This window comes from Cucurbita pepo, chromosome 20 (genome assembly GCF_057944985.1).
Source record: "Cucurbita pepo subsp. pepo isolate OVF chromosome 20, ASM5794498v1, whole genome shotgun sequence".
Lineage (NCBI taxonomy): Eukaryota > Viridiplantae > Streptophyta > Magnoliopsida > Cucurbitales > Cucurbitaceae > Cucurbita > Cucurbita pepo.
This window is the reverse complement of record NC_141817.1, coordinates 3,157,050-3,177,668: the sequence shown is the minus strand read 5'-3', so window position 1 is coordinate 3,177,668 and position 20,619 is coordinate 3,157,050. Positions and strand designations below refer to the sequence as shown.

The 20,619-nt window shown below is 38.0% G+C and overlaps 3 protein-coding genes across 5 annotated transcripts; 1 reads left to right on the top strand and 2 right to left on the bottom strand.

Moving 5' to 3' along the window:
- Window positions 1–1,554: 1,554 nt before the first annotated feature.
- Window positions 1,555–7,822, top strand: LOC111782545 (auxin response factor 6). Of its 2 annotated transcripts, XM_023663310.2 has the most exons (14): window positions 1,556–2,695; window positions 2,995–3,107; window positions 3,282–3,380; window positions 3,463–3,519; window positions 3,607–3,762; window positions 3,843–3,927; window positions 4,045–4,135; window positions 4,863–5,027; window positions 5,106–5,228; window positions 5,392–5,467; window positions 5,566–5,710; window positions 5,845–6,953; window positions 7,053–7,243; window positions 7,364–7,822. In XM_023663310.2, exons 1-14 carry the CDS (start codon window positions 2,653–2,655, stop codon window positions 7,560–7,562), a joined length of 2,652 nt encoding a protein of 883 aa, XP_023519078.2. In that variant the 5' UTR covers window positions 1,556–2,652; the 3' UTR covers window positions 7,563–7,822. The 2 variants fall into 2 exon arrangements, with proteins under 2 accessions (XP_086976704.1, XP_023519078.2); XM_087120578.1 differs by lacking the exon at window positions 3,463–3,519 and having other exon boundaries at window positions 1,555–2,695.
- Window positions 7,823–9,372: 1,550 nt separating this feature from the next.
- LOC111783503 (uncharacterized) lies at window positions 9,373–11,793 on the bottom strand. 2 transcript variants are annotated; one of them, XM_023664432.2, is made up of 3 exons: window positions 11,439–11,793; window positions 10,546–10,611; window positions 9,373–10,466 (listed from the first exon to the last, which is right to left on the bottom strand). In XM_023664432.2, exons 1-3 carry the CDS (start codon window positions 11,472–11,474, stop codon window positions 9,984–9,986), a joined length of 585 nt encoding a protein of 194 aa, XP_023520200.1. In that variant the 5' UTR covers window positions 11,475–11,793; the 3' UTR covers window positions 9,373–9,983. The 2 variants fall into 2 exon arrangements, with proteins under 2 accessions (XP_023520200.1, XP_023520199.2); XM_023664431.2 differs by having other exon boundaries at window positions 9,383–10,466; window positions 11,298–11,787.
- An 816-nt stretch (window positions 11,794–12,609) lies between these two features.
- On the bottom strand, window positions 12,610–20,215 carry LOC111783719 (Metallo-hydrolase/oxidoreductase superfamily protein). Its single transcript, XM_023664637.2, has 10 exons — window positions 19,838–20,215; window positions 19,142–19,277; window positions 17,962–18,089; window positions 17,113–17,260; window positions 16,918–17,023; window positions 15,769–15,827; window positions 15,069–15,104; window positions 14,879–14,988; window positions 14,563–14,624; window positions 12,610–13,039 (listed from the first exon to the last, which is right to left on the bottom strand). The coding sequence occupies exons 1-9, from the start codon at window positions 20,029–20,031 to the stop codon at window positions 14,567–14,569; spliced, it is 975 nt and encodes a 324-aa protein (XP_023520405.2). The 5' UTR covers window positions 20,032–20,215; the 3' UTR covers window positions 12,610–13,039; window positions 14,563–14,566.
- Window positions 20,216–20,619: the final 404 nt, after the last annotated feature.

Here is a 20,619-nt window from a genome sequence, read left to right as displayed (position 1 = left end):
TTAAATATAAAATTGAATTTTAATTAATTAAAAAAAAAGTAAATAACACAAAATAACAAAATAAAAAATTAAATAGTGTTAAAATTTAAATATATATATATATATATATTTAAATTCTATTTTTTACTAGATTCTTCTTTTTTAAGAAAAAAAGATACCACTCCACATATTTCCAAATATTAGGTAACAAAAATAATGACACATTTATAAAGAAAATTTGTGATTGGTGGGAATGAAAGGAGGAAGGGAGAAAATTGAATAAGAATTAATTATTAAAATGTTATGTCATTGTATGGTCCATTGACCCTATTAACATACATAGACTAAGATTTGTATGAGGTAGACACCACACGCACCCAATCGCTAAGCAATAATAACTCAACAGGCCCTCCCGAAATACATCGCTACATTTCACAAATTTGACCTATGGTCCAACCACATAATTTAACCCGCTAAACTACGTTGCTCTCAACTTGACAACTCTCGATTCTATTCAACACCCACAAACAGATTGGTCAAGTTGATCAAACTACAAAAATATTAATTTACGAACACGCTCGAGTTTAATTTAATATAAATTTTTTATGATTGAGCCACGGAAAATGAAGGTACACCCGGTTGAAATATGGAGTAATTTTCAATTTTTTAAATTAAAGAGTCGATTTCTCAAAATAAAATTAAAAAAAAAAATAGAGGGGTAAAAGTGGAAAAGTGGTGGGGACAAAGGGGAGAAGCAAGTTGCAAGCACGGCTCTCACTGTAGTTACTCGTTACTATGTATAGTGTAGATAGTACACCATCCTAATTATATCATCCACATTAATTACTATTTTATTTTTATTTTATTTTAATTATGAGGGCTATTTTAGTAATTTACTTCACTCTCCTGTCCAATTCATTTATTTTGAATATTTTAATTCTAATTTTAATATGGTTAAATATTCTACCCATTTTAACAAAATATTTGAGTTAAATATATCAATTTTATACTCGATTTGAAAATAAATGATTCATAAATAGATTATTTTAATTATAACTTGTTTTTAATACAATCAATTGGATAAAATTAAAATCTTTAAGAAAACAAAAATAAAAATGGTATTTATTCAAAAATATTGTAAATGGATGTGTTTGAGTGGTTTGACCTATCATTCTTAGTCAAACCAATTTAATAATTATTAATAATTATTAGATAATGATGACAGTGATAATAAGAATAGTGTTATAACATTTTATATTCAAGATTTTGATGAGGATTAGAAATGTTGATTTAACGTATGATATCTCAGACAACATGCGTTGTTTTAGAATGTTTTTAGTTTATGTGTTTTTTAAAAAAGTTTTAATTAGTTTGAACGTTTTCTTAGCCATCTTATCATTAGGTTCGCTCTCAGGATGAAATTTGGATTCATATATGTATGAGGGAGAATTTAATTAAAAAATAAAATTATATATAAAAAAAAAAAGAGTGGAAATTTAGAAAATAAAGAGAGGAGGGTATTGCAGAAAGAATTCAGAAATCCTTGTTATCTCTCTCGCCTTCCTTTTGTTCTCATCGTCCTCGCCATTAAAATTCTGACACTTTCTCTCTCATCCGAATAAAACCCTTTCTCTTTCTCTCTCTAGCTCGCTCTACAGTGCCCTTTCTGCTTTTTCTTCTCCCTCAGATGAAAAAGACAGCAAAAAATAATGGCGGTTGTGCGTTGATTGATTGGAGCAAAGCGTCCTGACCCATAAAGCAGGAAAATAAAAAAAGAAAAAAAATTAAATAAAGGAAACATTTGGAGCAGAGCAGAAAACAGAGGAGTCAGAGGCAGAGTGAGAGAGAGCTTGGGAGAATGGTAAAGCAACAGTGGTTCTAGGAGAGAGCTTAGCTTAGCATAGCTCAGCCTGAAACATTTGTTTTAGTACTCTCAACACCATTATTCAACCCATTACCCCCTTCTATTTCCATTATCCAGAACAGAGCTGAGAAACCCCCGACCAGAGGAGCTTGTTTTGATGTTATTTCATATTTTGTTGTTTTTGTTTTGGTGGGTTTTCGTTTCTCTTACTATTTCCTCACCCCCCTTTGTGTAGAACCCACTAATCACTTACTGCTTTATGGGTTCTTGTTAATATCAGAAATGAACATGGTGGGTGGGAGGGTTGCTATTCTTTGGTGTTCTTCTTCTTTGAGATCTGGGTTTTTTCCCCTTCTACTAAATATCGCAAGCTTTCATGTTCTTACCCGAAGATCTGGTGGTTCCTTGGCGTTTTTTGATCTTTAACTCTGTAATAATCCCAGTTCGAGAACCCTTTGAGAATCTGTAATCTCTGGGCCTGGACTTGGGTTTTGTGAAGCTCAATCTGCTGGGTTTTTCTTCTAATTGTAAATTAAAGATTGGTGAAATCTTGGGGGGAGCGTTGGCGCTGATTTGAAGCTTCGGATGAGGCCCAAAACCACTTTGTTCTGTTGCGAAACCGGCTTCGGTTGAGGATTCTAGAGTGGCCACCAAGTTTCTGTTACTGTACAATTTGCAGCTCGTTTAGCTTGGAATTGCAATGGCGCTTTAGTTTGAGTCTTCTGGGTTGCGGATGTGTTCTTGGAAACCGCATTAGCTCTTTATTTATCTCTTCCATTTAAGCTTTGAATTGAGTAGTTTCTTCGGGAATGAGGCTCTCTGCGGCTGGTTTTAGTCCTCAGCCGCCGGAAGGTACGCATACTTCGAACTGCTTTCCCTGAATTTTGTCTGCAACTCCTCATCGATTCATACCCTTAACGTTCTCATTCTTCCTTTTTGGACCAACTGCGGAGACTTTCATTTTATACTCGTTTTTTGACCTTGGATTTTGCAGCATCATGCTAGATTTATGTCATTTTCCTGCCCTTTGGAGTCTTGTTTAATATTTTCATTCTCTTTTCTCTTCTCTCTCTCCAATTGAGTGGTCCAGCCATGGGATTTCCCAATTGGAAGCATTGGCCTTTTTTATGAAATTGACATCAATTTTGCAGGCGAGAGAAGGGTCCTGAATTCCGAGCTTTGGCATGCGTGCGCGGGTCCTCTTGTTTCTCTGCCGGCTGTTGGCACTCGCGTTGTTTACTTCCCTCAAGGTCATAGTGAGCAGGTAACCAAACTCCTCCATGATATCAATCTGTTTTGCTTGCTATCTTCTGAGATTCATATGATATCTCATCTGGGCTTTGACATAAGACACTTAACTATGCATTTGATTGTTGTTCATTGACAAATTCTTCATTTCTAATGCTTTTAAGCTTATACTCACTTGTTTTCTATCTAGGTTGCTGCATCTACCAACAAAGAGGTCGATGCCCAGATCCCGAATTACCCGAGTTTACCGCCACAACTCATCTGTCAGCTTCATAACCTCACAATGCATGTAAGGGTTGATAGTTTGGTTCTTCTGGGTCTGGTTATTATAGGCCATGCTTCATTTTAACTTATGAGCGTTTGAACTTCAGGCAGATGCTGAGACAGATGAAGTATATGCACAGATGACTCTGCAACCCTTGAGTGCTGTAGGACACTTTCTCATTTCTGGCATTTGATGATTACTTGGCCTCACAGTTTTGATTTTGAGTATGAATTATTACTTTGTTATGCAGCAAGAATTGAAAGAAGCCTACCTTCCAGCTGAGTTGGGGTCTCCTAGTAGGCAGCCAACGAATTACTTTTGCAAAACTTTGACAGCCAGTGATACGAGCACACATGGCGGTTTTTCTGTTCCTCGTCGTGCTGCCGAAAAAGTATTCCCCCCTTTGGTAAGGACACTTTAAAAGTCTTGCAGTGGTCATTGCAAATTAAGTTCATGATTTCTTCTGATGATATTGGTGCAATGCAGGACTTCTCCATGCAGCCCCCAGCTCAAGAGCTGATAGCGAGGGACTTACATGATAATGAATGGAAATTTAGACATATATTTCGTGGTGGGTATTCATTTCTTCTTTGCTTTTAATATATATGAAGTTGGGCTTGGTGAAATGGAGAGCTGGCTTCCATGTTTTAGCTTAATCGCCTCGACGTTCTTGATATCTTTGTTGCAGGCCAGCCTAAAAGACACCTTCTAACAACTGGATGGAGTGTGTTCGTGAGTGCTAAAAGACTTGTTGCTGGTGATGCTGTTCTTTTTATCTGGTATGCATGCAGTGTTAACTCATTTTTTTAGTTCTTTCTCTTGGTTTTTCATGGCATGGTTGCTTAAACTTTTGGTTGGAGTGTGGTGAGATCATTGATCATGTACATTTCTTCTTGGTTCATTGTTTGTGGGAGATTCCACGTCAGTTGGAGAGGGGAACAAAACATTCCTTATAAGGGTGTGGAAACCTCTTCCTAGCATGTGCGGGAAGTCTGGAAGGGATAGCCCAAAAAAGACAATATCTGCTAGCGGTGGGCTTGGACTGTTACAAATGGTATTAGAGCCAGACATCGAACGGTGTTGTAGAGTTTACTGATTAAGAGGATGAACGGATTGTCAGTATATAAGCCCGAAAGAGAAAGCCCAAAAAGGATAATATCTGCTAGCAGTGAGCTTGGGCCGTTACAAATAGTATAAGAGCAAGACACCAGGCGATGTGCCAGCGAGAACGCTGGTCCCTAAGGGGGGTGGATTGTGAGATCTCACATGAGTTGGAGAGAGGAACGAAACATTCCATATAAGGGTGTGAAACCTCTCTCTAGCAGACGCATTTATAACCTTGAGGGGAACCCCAGAAAGGAAAGCAAGAGGACAATATGCTTGCGGTGGGGGTGGGGCTGTGCTGTTACAATTCTTGCTAATCATTTAATGTCAATCAACCAAAGATTTCTTATGCTATCTGCTATAAAATCATTATCTATGCAATGCTGACCTTATGTTCTTCAGGAATGAGAAGAATCAGTTACTCCTCGGAATCAGGCGTGCAAGTCGACCGCAAACCGTGATGCCTTCATCTGTTTTGTCAAGTGATAGTATGCATTTGGGGCTTCTTGCTGCAGCAGCTCATGCAGCTGCTACCAACAGTCGATTTACCATATTTTTTAACCCAAGGTCTGAAGTTTCTTTGAATACGAATTCTTGATCTTTTAGTCTACATGTTCTTACACTATAAGTTGGATTACTTATCAGAGCTAGCCCTTCAGAGTTTGTCATACCACTCACTAAATACGTGAAGGCTGTCTACCATACTCGTGTTTCTGTTGGTATGCGCTTTAGGATGCTGTTTGAAACGGAAGAATCAAGTGTTCGTCGGTAGGTTCAGAATGTTAGATCTATATCCTCTATGTGTATCTTTCTAGCTGCATTTTAGTTTCGCTGCAGTTTGCTTTCAGCTTCTTTAGTTGAGTACCGACGTTTCGATAACTGGGATTCGATGCGTATTCATATTTTCGTAATATTTCTTTGGTGTGTACAGCTACATGGGCACAATCACTGGCATTAGTGACTTGGATCCTGTAAGATGGCAAAACTCACATTGGCGCTCGGTCAAGGTTAGTAAGCACAGTTTCGATCTGATGTGGTCTCAACCAGTTTTCGAGTTTTCGATCTATAAATCACGAACTTCCCTTTAATAAGCTGACCGATGCAGGTTGGCTGGGACGAATCAACAGCAGGAGAGCGGCAGCCAAGAGTGTCCTTGTGGGAAATTGAACCACTGACAACATTTCCAATGTATCCATCTCCATTTCCACTTCGGCTGAAGCGACCATGGCCAACGGGACTGCCTTCGTTCGGTAAGTTAGCACCATCACTCCTGCATCAACAATGTGTCAACATGACTGCATTTTACTTTCTGTTCTTCCTGGTATTTTGATATAGGCAATGAAATCCATACTCATGTTAAGTCCTCTATATGTTTCTCTCTTAGGCATCAAGGATAGCGACCTCGGAATGAATTCTCCGTTCATGTGGCTACGGGGAGATAATTGTCTAAACTTTCAGGGAAACGGGGTGTCACCATGGATGCAGCCAAGGCTTGATACATCCATGATGGCAATGCAACCTGACATGTACCAAGCCATGGCTACTGCAGCTCTTCAGGAGATGAGGGCAATCGATTATTCGAAAATAGCACCTGCATCTGTTCTGCAATTCCAGCAGTCCCAAGGGCTTCCTTGTCAGTCTTCTTCCTTAATGCAGCCTCAGATGATGCATCAGTCTCAACCCCAGCAGGCGTTTCTACAATCCATTCAAGAAAACCAGCAGCATCATCTTCAGCCACAATTGCAGCCCCAGCAATTCAATAATCAACAACAGCAACCAAGGCAGCCACAGCCACCGCAACTCGATCATCAGCAGATTCCTTGTACGATACCGGCGGCTATATCTCAGTTTGCTTCATGTTCTCAATCCCAGTTGCCGTCCCTGCAAACCATCCCTTCCCTTTGCCAACAACCGAGTTTTTCCGACTCCAATTGTAACCCTGTAACTACTACTGTTTCCCCATTGCATAGCCTTGCGGGGTCGTCATCTGTTCAAGACGAATCGTCTCAGCTGCTTAACCTTCAAAGAGCAAATTCAATAGTTCCTTCAGCTGGCTGGCCGGCAAAGAGAGCTGCTATTGACCCTCTCACTACTGGAGCTTCTCAATATTTTCTGCCTCAAGGGGAAATTTTGGGAACATCACAGAGTAGTATTCCTCAGAATACAGTGGCATTGCCACCCTTCCCTGGAAGGGAGTGTTCTAACGGTGACCGAGACGACGGTTCTGATCCACAAAACCATGTTTTATTTGGTGTGAATATAGAGTCTTCATCCCTTCTAATGCAGAATGGGGCGTCACACCTTAGGGGAGTCGGCAACGACAGTGTTTCTACAACTCTACCTTTTTCTTCCAATTATATGAGCACTGCCGGTACCGATTTTTCTGTGAATCCAACCATGACATCCTCAAATTGCATCGACGAGTCGGGTTTCCTGCAGTCTCATGAAAATGTGGGCCAAGTAAACCACCCACCCAATGGAACCTTTGTCAAGGTGATACAACATTAGTTTACATACTTGTTTACATGGTGTACTATAATGTGGCCTTGTTAGTATATGCTGAATCCATCTGGCCACACATTTTACGTACAGGTTCACAAGTCAGGGACCTACAGTAGGTCGTTAGATATAACCAAATTCAACAGCTATCCTGAGCTACGCAGCGAGCTTGCTTGCATGTTTGGCCTAGAAGGCGAGTTGGAGGATCCTTTGAGATCAGGCTGGCAGCTTGTATTCGTTGACCGGGAGAATGACGTTCTTCTCCTTGGTGATGGCCCGTGGCCGTAAGTGTTGCTTGGCCCTTCTCCATAACTTCCATCATTAGTATTTGGTTTATTTGTTGTTGCTTTTAGTGAATAATGTGGGGCATCTGTATGAAGCATGAATTCTTTTATGCATATCAGGGAGTTTGTAAGCAGTGTGTGGTGTATCAAAATACTTTCACCAGAAGAAGTTCATGAAATGGGCAAACGAGGTTTAGAACTTCTGAACTCTGTGCCAATTCAGAGGCTCTCAAACAGTACCTGTGACGACTATGGTAGCCGACAGGACTCGAGAAATTTAGTTTCAGGGATAACCTCTGTCGGGCCTCTCGACTACTGAATGACTTACCTGGTTACAATCTTTCTCTCCTTTAATTTTAGCAGTTTCTTTAAATTATTCTTCATATGAGGTTGTGGAAAAAGCTACAGAAATCTAGTTTGATGCTTATGAGCTAGTACTGTAATTATACATTTTCGTTTTTCTGTTCTGTACTATCTTATATTGACTATACACTAGTATTAGGACAATCCATATTTCATTCCAACAAGACTTGAGTTTCGTTTGTAATGACTCAAACTGTATAAGTAAGAGATTTCATATTTCATGTTGTTTTGAGAAACTCTTCACTAAAGGAATGCTATCAGTTGAACCATCACTTGTGGTTTTTTGAGCTTCAAGATTTGTTGAATTCCAAATCAAAGTGTATGCATAAGTGAGATTGTGAGATCCCACGTCGATTGGAGAGGGAAAAGAAGTGCACAAGTGATGCATAAGTGAGATCGTGAGATCCCATGTCGGTGGGGCAAAGAAGCATTCTTTATAAGGGTGTAGAAACCTTCCTAGCAGATGCGTTTTAAAAACCTTGAGGGAAAGTCCTAAGAGGACAATATCTGTCAGTGGTGAGTTTGAGCTGTTACAAATGGTATCAGAGCCAGACATCGGATGGTGTGCCAGCGAGAACACAGAGTCTCGAAGGGGGTGGACACTGGGCGGTGTGCCAGCGAGGATGCTGGGTGTCACAATCGCACTTTTGATGGCAGCGGACTTGCGATTGTGCGGCACTCACTTTCCAACGACAAGTGAGCTAAGCCAATCCGTTCGTGCGTCGCCTACGGCCAAGCAACGTATGCTCAAGCCTCTGGCCTCAGTTTTAAGAGAAGGTTTTAGAAAACGAGAGCAGAGAGATTTTTGAAAGAGACATTATATAAGCAAGCAAGAGAGAAATAACTCACAGTATATAACCTTGGGTAGGGAGAAGTTGACAACTAGTCGTAACTCCCTGTAGTACATTCTGAGGCATTTCATGTCTGAAAGGCCAAAACATGATGTTTCTGAAACGTCATACTTCCTAGAAATACAAAAGTAAAACACTAGAATATGAAAAGACATAAAGGGTTGGGCTTGTCATGGGCATGCGGCCATGAGCAACATGCCTTAGACGAGCATGACCGTGACACTGGGCTCCCCTGTGAGATTTTACATTGGTTGGAGAGGGGAACGAAGTATTCTTTACAAGGGTGTGGAGACCTCTTCCTAGTAGACGCGTTTTAAAACTTTGAGGGGAAGCTCGAAAAGGAAAACTCAAAAGGACAATGAGGAAACGAGGAGGAGAGGAATCAAACAAAAGTAATGGTACTTTATGCATAGTGGTAAAAGGGCATTGAAAGGAGATGTCTGCATCAAAATGAAAGTGAAGGTTGAAATCCAAATAAAATTTACCTCTTAGATTCCATCACCATGGTCCCTTTCCCTGAGAGCGAGCATTGTTTTAAATGCAGTTTTGTTGATAAGCTTAAAGATAGGTCCCAGGCCCACACTGTTTCTTAATCTCTTGGTCTGATGCTTTTGTAAATTCCTGATTCCCAGACAGCCTCTGCACTTTGTCTCAGCAGTGGTTTTAAGTTGAAAGCTACTACTGCAGTTCATAAACATGTTGGTTGAAAGAGATAGCATCCATATTGAGAACTTTCTAGTTATGTTTCATCTTACTTTAATCTTAGAAATTCTTTCTTAAAACTAAAAAGTGTGAGATCCCTCATCGGTTGGGGAGGAGAACAAAACACTCTTTCTAGCATACGCATGTTAAAAACCTTAAGAGGAAGCCCGAAAGAGAAAGTCCACAGAGAACAATATATGCTGGTGGTGGACTTGAACTGTTATAGATAGTATCAGAGTCAAACATCGGGCGGGGCGGTGTGTCAACGAGAATGCTGAGCTCTGAAGGGGGTGGATTAAAAGAGAGGCACATGGTGGGACTTGGGATGGCCAAATTGTGTATAAAAGGTTGTGTAATTTGGATGCATGCTGAGCAAAAGTGACACTTTTTTTTCCCATTAAAAGGAAAAAAACATGAATGGAATGGTGACAATGTAGGGCACCATCTCCAAAAAAGAAAAGGCTTGTGGGGTTTGCTTCATAATGGTTCTCTCCCAACCTACCACACCCTTTTCACACTCTCAAATGCCATTCAACAATGAACCCAAGCTACCCAGGTCGAGAATTATTGAAAAGAGTAGTCCTACATTGACAAATTACGATGAAAATCACGAGTTTATAAGTAAGGAACACTATCTCTACTAATAAAAGATCTTTTGAATAAACCACGATAACTTATAATCAAAAGTGGACAATATCATACCAGAAGGTCGTGGTTTCTAACAACTCCAAACCAAAAGCAAAATCATGAGAGTTTATACTCAAATTGGACAATATCGTACCATTAACCTATGTACAACGAACACCGACCACAAAAAAAACCTACTATTGCACCGCGACGTTTGCTCTTTTCCCCTCTTCATGATGATCCAAATCAAGAAAATCAGCCACATTTGCATCCATTACATTCACCACTTGAAACACATCATATTTAATACAAAGAGAAAAACGATCGAGATAAGGCATCATGGAGTTCAAATGATCGGAGTTCAAGATCCATGAGTAACAATAAAAGGGGGAGTTCCAGACATAAAGTGACATAACAGTGGACCTATTCTGTGATTTCAAGCAAATCCCAGATATCACTCCTTCAATCTTCTGAAATCTGGACTTGAATATAGCCAAGCAAGCGTAGGACAGATCGTTCATGTCGCCGCCGGACTTTGCAGCCACTGAAATCATTGATATTACTCTGTTTCTTGACAACTTTGCAACGCAGGACCCATCCATGGAGTCTCCCCCATAGGCTTCGAAGAAGCTGATATCAATTATGGTTGCCATGTCTGATACCTTTGTCAAGTTCTTGAGCTGAAGAACATGAATACTGATTAACAACTGAAATAAGAACAAACCCATGAATGAAAATAGATTGTGTATTGCAACTTACGACTGCTTCTGATAATAATTCTGTGTTTTCAATTGATCTTTTTGCCCAAATTCCACACCATATGATCTGAAATATGTACAATCAAATGTTATTTTTAAAGATATAAATTTAGTCCACGAGCTAGAATTGATCGATATTTCTATATGTATACGTAACAAGATCTTTGATTATCCATCTCAATCGATCTCGTTTGCTAGCTTCTATATATATATATTTATTGAGTGAGAGATTAGAAGTTCAAATTTTTCATGCTCAACTCGAAACTGAAAATAGAAAGCAATAACTAATCCAAATCTAAAAGAAAATCAATATTAATGTAACAGGGCAAGTCCACTGATAGTAGATATTGTCTTTTTTGGATTTTTTTTTTCCGAAAGGTTTTAAAACGAGTAGCTAGAAAAGGGTTTTCACGCACTTAAAAAGAATGTTTCGTTCCCCTTTCTAACCGATGTGAGATACAATCCACCCCATTCGGGGCCAACGTCCATAGTGGCACACCAGATTGGCAGTCCCACATCACATTGGAGAGGGGAGTTAGTGCCACGCTGGCCATGAGAGAGGTGGATTGTGCGATCTCTCATCGATCGGAGAGAGGAACAAAACATTCTTTTTAAGAGTGGAGACTTCTTTCTAACGGGTGTGTTTTAAAACGTTAAAGGAAAACTCGGAAGGAAAAATCTAAAAAGAACAATATCCGATTCAAACAGTAAGGAGGAAAACGAAAACGATAAAAGAAAGGGAAAGTAAAAGACCATGTTTCCATGGATGCTCTTGAGAACAGAACTCTGAATGCAACCAAGATTTGTGGTGGAGAAAGAGAATTGTTTGAGAGCTTCAACGAAATGATCCACAACAAATACCAATGGCTTGAATACAACGAAGCATATACTCACTTCTCTGTCATTAAAACCCACACACCACTCCTCCATCTCTCTTCTCCTCTCTCTGCTGTTCCCTTGCTGCTTTCTTAGCTTCCAAGTGACACCTTTTTAAGAGAATTCAATGGTGGAACCAAAGCCACTTACAAAATGAAGACTTTTTTACCTATGTTCTGGAAATGGGTGTCGGAAGTTCAACATTTGGGCTTGAAATGGTGGTGGAAATTGCGTTATTCTACGCCTTGAAATTCCAGTCAAATGGGTTTTGTTGTTCCTTTCACATTGCCTTCAATTATGATCCACTCTTTATTTTAATTCAACTTCGACGTGCACGTATTGGTCCGGTTGTTTGTTTTTAAAATCAAGTTTCAACGTTTTCAAACTGAGAACACATTCATTACAATTAGAAAAATCTAGTTTTGCTTCCTTCAGTTACCACTATTTTAAGAATATGCATACTTCAATTAAATTACAAATTTTTAAATGAGAGGTGTACCAGAAATTATCCTATGGGTCTGCTATAATATGGTTGATAGTGCTGTAACCGTCCAAACCTACTGTTTATGAGAGAGATTTCCACATCATTATATGCAATGTTTCGTCCTCCCCTCTAAGCGATGTAGTATCTCACAATCCACTCTCTTGTGTTTACGAGAGAGATTTCCACATCCTTATATGTAATGTTTCGTGGTTTCCACACCATTCTAAGGAATGTTTTGTTCCCCTCTCCAATCGATGTGGGGTCTCATAATCTCATAATCCACTCCCTTTGGGGCCAACGTCCTCTCTGGCACACTATCTAATTTTTGGCTCTGATACCATTTGTAACATCTCAAACCCACTTCTAGTAGGTATTGTCCATTTTGGCCCATTACGTATCATCGTCAACCTCACAGTTTTAAAACGCGTATGATAGAGAAAGGTTTCCACACCCTTAAAATCAAATGTTTCGTTCTCCTCTCCAACCGATGTGAGATCTTATATCGAGCGACTACGATTATGCAAACATAAGAGCCTCGTTCAATCATTTTTTCAAATTTCCCTCACTCCCAAGGAAACTTAAAGGGATTTCAGAAAAAGTTTTGAATTTCTCACAGCAAAGTGAATTGAGTAATACGGATCGTGTTTCCTGTCTCTTGCGTACAAAACTCAGTATCTTTTCACAAGATCAAAGGAAGTCAATGTCTTAACACAAAGAACAATCAAGGCATGGAAGAAACTGCCTTTAAAGCTAGATACGTTGCCTCTAAAACTTGTACAGCTTTTCAATTTATTGAAAGTTTACAATTCTAAATCCACAACGAGCTGCTGGATTCCCACTTCAACGAACTTCAACAAAAAGAAAACAAAAAAAAAGCATATAAATCACCTGATGCTGGCTAGCTGATAACGCCCAAAATTATATGATCATTGAAGTAATGAAAAATAATAACCTTCTTAATCGCCTTGCCATTCTAATTCCATCACTCTCAATACCAAACTGTAAAATTTGCTTTACCTAAGACACAGCTATGGCTGTCAAACGTTTCCGGTATAGTTTCAAAAAGAATGAATTGTATCCTCCCAAAACACGTGAGATGTATGTCAATCAGGTACTGACTCGTGGTCCGTATAGCCTGCATATAAGTATTCAAGTATTTGTAACGTTGGAAACCAATGCTTCAACTATGGTAAGCTTTAAACCGTACATGCAAGTCAGAACTATTTTTTTTAAGAAAATTTATTTTGGAATTAGAAATTCAACTTTCATCGAAGACAGAAAGATGCTTTCGAGTGCACAAGCACCAATTTAGAACAATAATGGAGTGTTTATTGTGTATACAACATGATTTATGTTTCAAACTGTGATGTTAGAATATTGTATTAAAAAAATAAGTAGGATAAAATATACTTTTGGTCCTGAAGTTTGATAATAGACTTCTATTTGGTCTCTAAGTTTCTAAACCCGACAATTTAGTCCCTAACATTTAAAAAATGGTTCTTTAGTTGAAGAACAGAAAAATGATTTGGCACTGATTAGATTCTTTTTTTTTTTAAAGAAAAAACTCTATTTTTTCCACTTCCCTTCCTCTTTTCTACTTTTTTCTTGGTGAGCCACCATTTTGCCGAGTGCATGAAGAAGAAGAAAAAGAAGAAGAACTTGGATTTGGTTGGTTTTTTTTAGAGTTTTCTAAGATCTAGATTTGAATAATATTATAATAGGGGGTGGTTTGGGTACAGATTTTCCTTCGGAGTTGAAAGGTCTTTGGATTTGAACTTTTGAAGATTTTAGCCATTGCAATGCTTGGGAATGAGCTCTGATTCCAGTGGGCGAAATAAGAGAGAAGATGAATGTCTTCATGGGTCTTCTTCAAGAACTTGGCAGAATGGTGGTGGAAGAAGGTTAGTGAAAAAGAGAGAGGGAAAGAGAGAAAAGCCACATAAGCTAAAATAAAAACCTAGCCAGCAAGTTCACATGGGCCAAATAATCTTTCTGTTAGTCAACTAATGGTCCAAGGACTATCAGTTTTTGAAACTTAGGACCAAATAGGAACCTATCCTCGAACTCATGGACAAAAAGATGTATTTTACCCAAATAAATAACAAGTCAATTTTCTAGCACCTCCTTCATTACTTTTCAGATTCCTAGCAGTAGAACCGTCTTGCACCATTTCTGGTGGATGTTTTGTTTCATAGGGGATGTCCTGAATAACCTTGAATAGCCTCCTTGAGAATATCATTCAAATTCTTAGAGGGCATTTTATGTTTGAAAATATTTAAATAGTTCAGTTTAATGGTGTGAATGCGACTAGTTTAAGAGTTGTGTCATGGAGGGATTACAGTGTTTTCTTCAAGAAAGAATGACGACGAAAATGAAAATCTTGTAGAGAATGTTTTTTTCTTCCATACTCCTAGACAGAGTTCTCTCTTCTCTGGTTTAAAACCTCAGTGTTTATTCTCCCCCTTTCTTTATCAAGCGTAAATGAAAATATCTGTAACTTCTTGTGCTTTTGCGTGTTTAATACAAAGTTTATTTGTTATCTTCTTGTTCTTGTTCTTCTTCTACTTTTTTTTTTCTCTCTGGTGGGGGGTGGGGAGGTTAAGAGAAGGTAAGAAGGATTTGTAACGAGACTCGGGAGTTTCAAAGGGAATAAATTACCTGTTTAAAGGCCTACAGGAATTCTTAACCCGTCGTGAGCAAGCTGCACTGGAATTCCTTCCCTGGATAAAATAAAAATGAAAAAATTGGTATCTTGAATTAGAATATACTTGCCTAAATGATGTTAAAGCATACCTCTATGATTTGAATATATATCTTCAAATACATTCGACTACTAGGCCATGGTAGTAAATCCCCAACTATTTTATCTGTTTTAACTTCCCCAGACAAAATCTGTATCTCACGTTCTCACAAATACCTAGACGTTCGTGAATTGCAATCAACTATGACAAAGATCAAGAGTTAGTTCTGTCACCTTTTGGACCAGTCAAGCAGGAAGTCGTTGTCCTTATGGTGATCAAATTCATGCGTCATTCCAATTAACATGGCTTGTTTCGGGTTTAGCCTCTTCACAGCATCCAGGGTCTGCAAAAGCTCACGTCAGTAGATCAAGCGTGCAGCAAGGAATACAAAGAAATTTAAATGCACAATAACTAGCAACAAACCTGTGGGAAGCAAAAGTGAGTGTTATGGGATCCAGTCTGCAGTCAACAAAAATCCACAATATAAGGCATAACATTTCTTTGCCAAAATACATAATCTCTTAAATATTTTTAAATGAAAAATATTGAGTCATAAAAAAAAATCATTATAAGCATCTGCAAAAAAAAAAAAAAAAAAAAAAAGAGAAAGAAAGAAAGAAAGAAAAATCTAGTTGCAGAAGCATTCGTATTTTTGGATGAGCAAAGATTGTTAAAAAATAACCCAATATATTAAATCTTCAAATGGAGTTTAACTATCATCTTGTTTAAATATATACACTTGCTAAGAGAACCCCAACCTCCTGCTTGCTAGTTCATTTTCAGAATTCCTTGTTATTACAGCATAAATATTACGTTATCTGAATTCTAGACACTCCATGAAACTGCTGTAGTCCTAGGATTAGAAATATGAATATGGTACATAATAACCTCGACATTCCTTTGTATCCCTTGTGACCTAGATGTTACACATGGTAGCTCTAGCCTTGACATTTCATCAATTCCTACCTTAAGTCGAGTAGGTGGGCAACCAAATCATAGATACTAGGGAACGACGAGACCATAAAATGTCAAATCAAGATTCTAAATCTTAAACTTAGGATAGTCCTCTTCACATATACATGATGAAATCAAAAGCAAGGAGTCTATTTAAATGTTTACTGACCTTATACAACGTGTCCAAGATAAGAAGATCCAACTGTCCAGCTCCATTTATTGAAATAACTAGGAACCCAATATAAAAAAATCAAATAAAAGCCTTGAAGTTTAACGATAGCAGCCATACAAGTTTTGACCTTCTTTGAAGTGAAAACATAATGTTATGAATAACAGGAATTTCATAAACAGAGGCTCGAGGAGTTCAAAAAGGCTCTTTAAAATTTAAATAATAATTATAAAAAGAGAAAAGAAACCACTCAATACGTTAGAACAACCTCCCATTTCTTGCAATCCAAATTTCCCCACAATTCAAAAGAACTTTCTTTTATCCTTAGAAGTTACAGACTTTCTTCTCAGACAATTAATATACGAGAACAATTTCTACACTTGCGTTTGAGAACAATGAGATCCTCGATTCTCAGTAGTCATGCATTAGGCCCCCAATACAAACCTTTTGAAACTTTCAAGTCTTGTGCCAATGTTTTGAATATTGTAGTCTTTGAGCCATGTTTAATAGAATTTTAACACATATTACGTCGTGTATTATCCTTGTCCATGCAAGTAACACGTAGTCTCTACTTCATTATTTATACATGTATAAACTCCAAAAAAGAAATCATCAAATTTACTTTTGGTCATAACTAGTTTTATGAAAAATTGGAGGAAGCATGAGCAAATAAACCGACTCTGAACTAGAGTAGAATGATAAAGCATCCACAGAGGTGCAACATAGAGCTAAACATTGAAAACAATTCTGAAAATTTTTGTCCAAGCATCAAAATGCTAATCCATGAACTGAAATCATGAAAATGATTGAAAAACTGATAAAGCTTTAGAGTAACTTGCGTATTTTATCTTGAAATCTCTAACATAATAGGAAATATTCTCATATTAAATGTTCTTAAAATCTTAACTACCTAATTACCAATATCATTCTTGTGTCACAAAATACAACCATTCAGTACTTCAATAACAACAAGCTCGAGAAATAAAATTTTGAACACACAGCCTCTAGGTTAAATCCAAGAACCATTATATCTAAATAACCAACTCTTAGGGTTCGTCAAGATTAGATGCCTCAGATTAAAAACTCTTCTGGGATCTTTTGATTAGTATGAATGTGTATATACAATAAAGTTGACAGGATTATACTCACCATGTTCTGTACTTGCAGGAATTCGTGAAACGTCAGAAATATAAGCTACTCTATATTTTTCACCAAAAAGAAACCCCAGACATATATAATCTTCACCATGCATAACCTACAAATAGAAAATTACAAGTTAAATATAAGAGGAAAAAAAAAAAGAATGAACAAGAGACTTGTATCAATTAAGTATGTAAAACTGACAGGCAAAGGAGTAAATTGTAAGCCTGATGCAACAAAGGGCTTCTCAATGTGATCCTCGATTATCTTCCAGTCAAGCTGTGCCACTCGTCTCACTTCTTGGCCTTCTTTAAGTTTCTTCTGGACTAGGTAAGGAAACTTCACTGAAATGCTGATTCACAAAACCATTTTTTAAAAAAATTACAAATTAGATAGAAACTCAGGTACACGTAATAATTCAAATTGAAAAAAGTTTTGCATAGCTATTCCAGTCCAGTATATTGTCACTAACTAATCCCTTAATCATGTATTGAAAAAATGAGCACTTGCAGTTGTTCACTTCTCACATATAACTAAGATGTTAAATCAAGAAGAACAACAATATTCAACTTCCTTTTACATTTCAGACGTCTTAATAATATAAATAAACCTTCATCATTCACACAGAGCAATGTGGTGCAATTTTTCTGAAAAAGTTAAAATACAAAGCATGACATTGGAACCAAATCATGTTCATACTGCCAAAAAGAGTTTAATAAATCACATGGAGCACCAAAAAATATCGAAGAGAAGAAGCATCAAGTAGACTATACTCAAGTCTCAGAGGGCAACATGTGTTTATCTTCTAAAAATAAAGGTATATAGATAGATAGAAGGAAGAGAGAGGTTGTACTGACTAATTGAGCAATATAATTACATGGAACAGTGATTACAGAGAATCTCAAAGCCATGGAACATCAAGCAAGACTAAATCAAGGCACCGGAGGGTAACACACATGTTTATGCTCCAAGAACAGAAACATCCTTGGGTGTAGCAATCAGGGTATATCTTGTGAGACAAAATTAGAACAATGCAAGGACAGTTAGAACAACCTTTCCATTGAATGCTGACTGAGGTAAATTGGTGTGGGATCAATATCATTTATAGGGCTAAAAGGTTGTACTGCACGTACATCATCCAGGCCAAGAATCGCATCAGCATGTTCATGAGTCAAAATAATCTGCAGAAATACAATCTTATTCCAAGTACTCCATCTCCAACTAAAATGGTCATTTTGAATTTTAACAAGAACAAATTTTGTTTCATAGCATACAATCAAGTAAATACAGATAAAAAGGGCACCAAGATAAACTGACTGCCTTTTTCAGCGAGTAGCCACTCATATACGTATAATGGATAACCATACAAGACAAGTTATAGGCAATGATGGAAGAAGTTTGCAGCTTAAGACTAATCACCTATAAAGAAAAAACGCAACTGAGAGGGTAGATTGTCACTGCCGAATCCCTTCCTATAGGACATAAAGAGATGCAAGCACACTGCACATCTAACTAAGTTGCTGTTAAACTAATTTCAGACATGGCTTTGGAAAATTCTATAATATTAAATTAAAATGGGGACATTATGGTATAGAGTGTTTAACGTAAAGTTGCTTGTCTCGTAGAGTATGGAAGCCCCAAGTTTCCAAGACAAAGAAATCAAGCGCCTTCTGACATATGCAGAGATGCTCTCTTGAGAGAAATGCCCATAGGCATTAGACAGCCACAAATAGCCTTAGGGTTTCTTGTATTCATATGGTGCCAAGTCAGAGAATGGGCTAACGGGATCAGAACTAACTAGTAAGTGTTCACATTACTCATGGTAATAATAATTAAAAAAAATTATAGACAATCATCAGAGGACAAAAATACTTGAAGCTTATAATAATTGTGGAAACTTTTTGGAATGAAGCTTATAACCATGTGTGTCTAGACCGGTTTATACATATAAACTAATCTGATGAGATAACCCCCTAATCAATATTTGATGTTGAAAACTTTATATGACATTCATATTCTCAGTTGGTAGTCACTGTGGCATAAATCCACGATTCTAAAGACATCTAGAGTAATGTTTCTATACTTGCGTTCGGCCATGAGATTTCTTAAAATGAGACATACATTATAGTGACTACATTTTTATCGGCTGTCAATATCAAATCTCAGAGGAAAGCTATTCCACTCTGTCATAATATTTTAGACATATAAGAACAAGTGCACAAAGACAACTTACTGAATCCACTCTAGGAATCCTATGGTGAGTAAACCATCGTAGTACTTGCTCCCTAAATGTTTTCCCTACATCAATCAAAATATAATGGTGGCTGCCATCCACTTGGCAATAGTCAATGAGAAGAGACGTATTGCACCTGCAAATCAATACATCATAAATTAAACAAAGAATTAAGACCACATGCTTCCCAGGACAATGTATTGAGAAACAAAAAGTGCTGCATATGAGCAAATTTGACGTATAAATGTAGGATTGTAAAGGGGTACCACTGATCCGTTCATTTACTGATGTTAGGAAGAAAAGAAGTAGAGACAGAAAGGGAAAGTGGAAGCAGTAAAACGAGTTCGGAAATCATTACATTCAAAAACATCAATTCAACCTAACTTAATCGCTGCTCCAGATTCAAGAACATACAAGTAAGCTTTCCATGTGGTACATTAGGTTTTCCATAACTCCGAAAATATTAGCTCCAGATCTAAAATCATGACAATTATCAACCAGTCCACGAATAACATGCCATGACCAAACTCCATTCCTAGAATTCCATATTCAAGAGCAGCCAAACAAAGAAGGCAGACAAAGTCGTAGACGAAAAGGAGCAACGCGCGCGATCTAGAATAGTCAACTATCCCTATACTAAGACAACATACACAAGCCTTCAATTGCACTAAAGATCGCAAAACGCAGCCAGATCACCTGTAATTAGGGTTTTTCTCAGGTGGAACGGAGAGGGCCTGGGAACAGATGCGGCAAGGAGGATCAGAGGGCTGGATCAGACACATTGCATTGGGGACGGCGCTGGAACAACCAGTTCCTAAGAAGATCAGAGCCGATTGATTATTAGCAACAGTGACAGAAGCTCCATTCTGAGAGACATCGAGGTCCGCCATTTTTCCCGGTGATTCTGAGTTGTTGACGTTGGTTGGAGAAAAACGGGGGCCAGAAGAATTGAGAACGTGAAAGCGCGATGACTCCTGAGACAACAGAAGATGGAATTTATAGGGGCCGTCGTCTTGGCACGCGAAAATGGTTAACGGTCTTGGCAGTTATCAACGTCATTGGTACGGACTCCTTCCAATAAATCCCTGCAAAATGAATGAATCCAAATGAAATTAGTCACCCGTTAAATCAAAGACTTATCATAACGATTGTGTGACACTTATTCTAACCTAGTAAATAAGCCAGTCGTGTGAAATTCGCACCTCATGGACAATACCGACGTCTGCTCGAACCTCGAGTCACGTTTGAGAAAAATATTTCGAAAAATGTGAGTAAGGAAATATGTTGAAAACAATTTAAAGAGAATAATGTTATAAACTAAAAACGAGTAGACAACAATAACTTTGGTAACATATAACTCAAGTAGGAAGAATTGACAACTAGTCATATCTCTTGTAGTGGAGCATTTTAACCATAGCGAGTGTAGACATGAATTTGGTAACCGGTCATACACTCATGTATTGACAGAACAATAATAG

Bases quoted from the DNA above. Each gene is read 5' to 3' on its own strand.
- LOC111782545 (XM_023663310.2), top strand. From the start codon at position 2,653: ATGAGGCTCTCTGCGGCTGGTTTTAGTCCTCAGCCGCCGGAAG. The intron at 3,108-3,281 runs GTAACCAAACTC...TTTTCTATCTAG, and splicing joins CTCAAGGTCATAGTGAGCAG to GTTGCTGCATCTACCAACAA. The intron at 5,468-5,565 runs GTTAGTAAGCAC...TGACCGATGCAG, and splicing joins CACATTGGCGCTCGGTCAAG to GTTGGCTGGGACGAATCAAC.
- LOC111783503 (XM_023664431.2), bottom strand. From the start codon at position 11,474: ATGGAGGAGTGGTGTGTGGGTTTTAATGACAGAGAAGTGAGTATATGC. The intron at 10,612-11,297 runs GTCTTTTACTTT...TACATATTTCAG, and splicing joins AGAGCATCCATGGAAACATG to ATCATATGGTGTGGAATTTG. The intron at 10,467-10,545 runs GTAAGTTGCAAT...CATGTTCTTCAG, and splicing joins AATTATTATCAGAAGCAGTC to CTCAAGAACTTGACAAAGGT.
- LOC111783719 (XM_023664637.2), bottom strand. From the start codon at position 20,031: ATGGCGGACCTCGATGTCTCTCAGAATGGAGCTTCTGTCACTGTTGCT. The intron at 18,090-19,141 runs GTAAGTTGTCTT...GTATTTCTGCAG, and splicing joins GGATTCCTAGAGTGGATTCA to ATTATTTTGACTCATGAACA. The intron at 17,261-17,961 runs GTTGTTCTAACT...TTTGTGAATCAG, and splicing joins AGTCAGCATTCAATGGAAAG to CATTTCAGTGAAGTTTCCTT.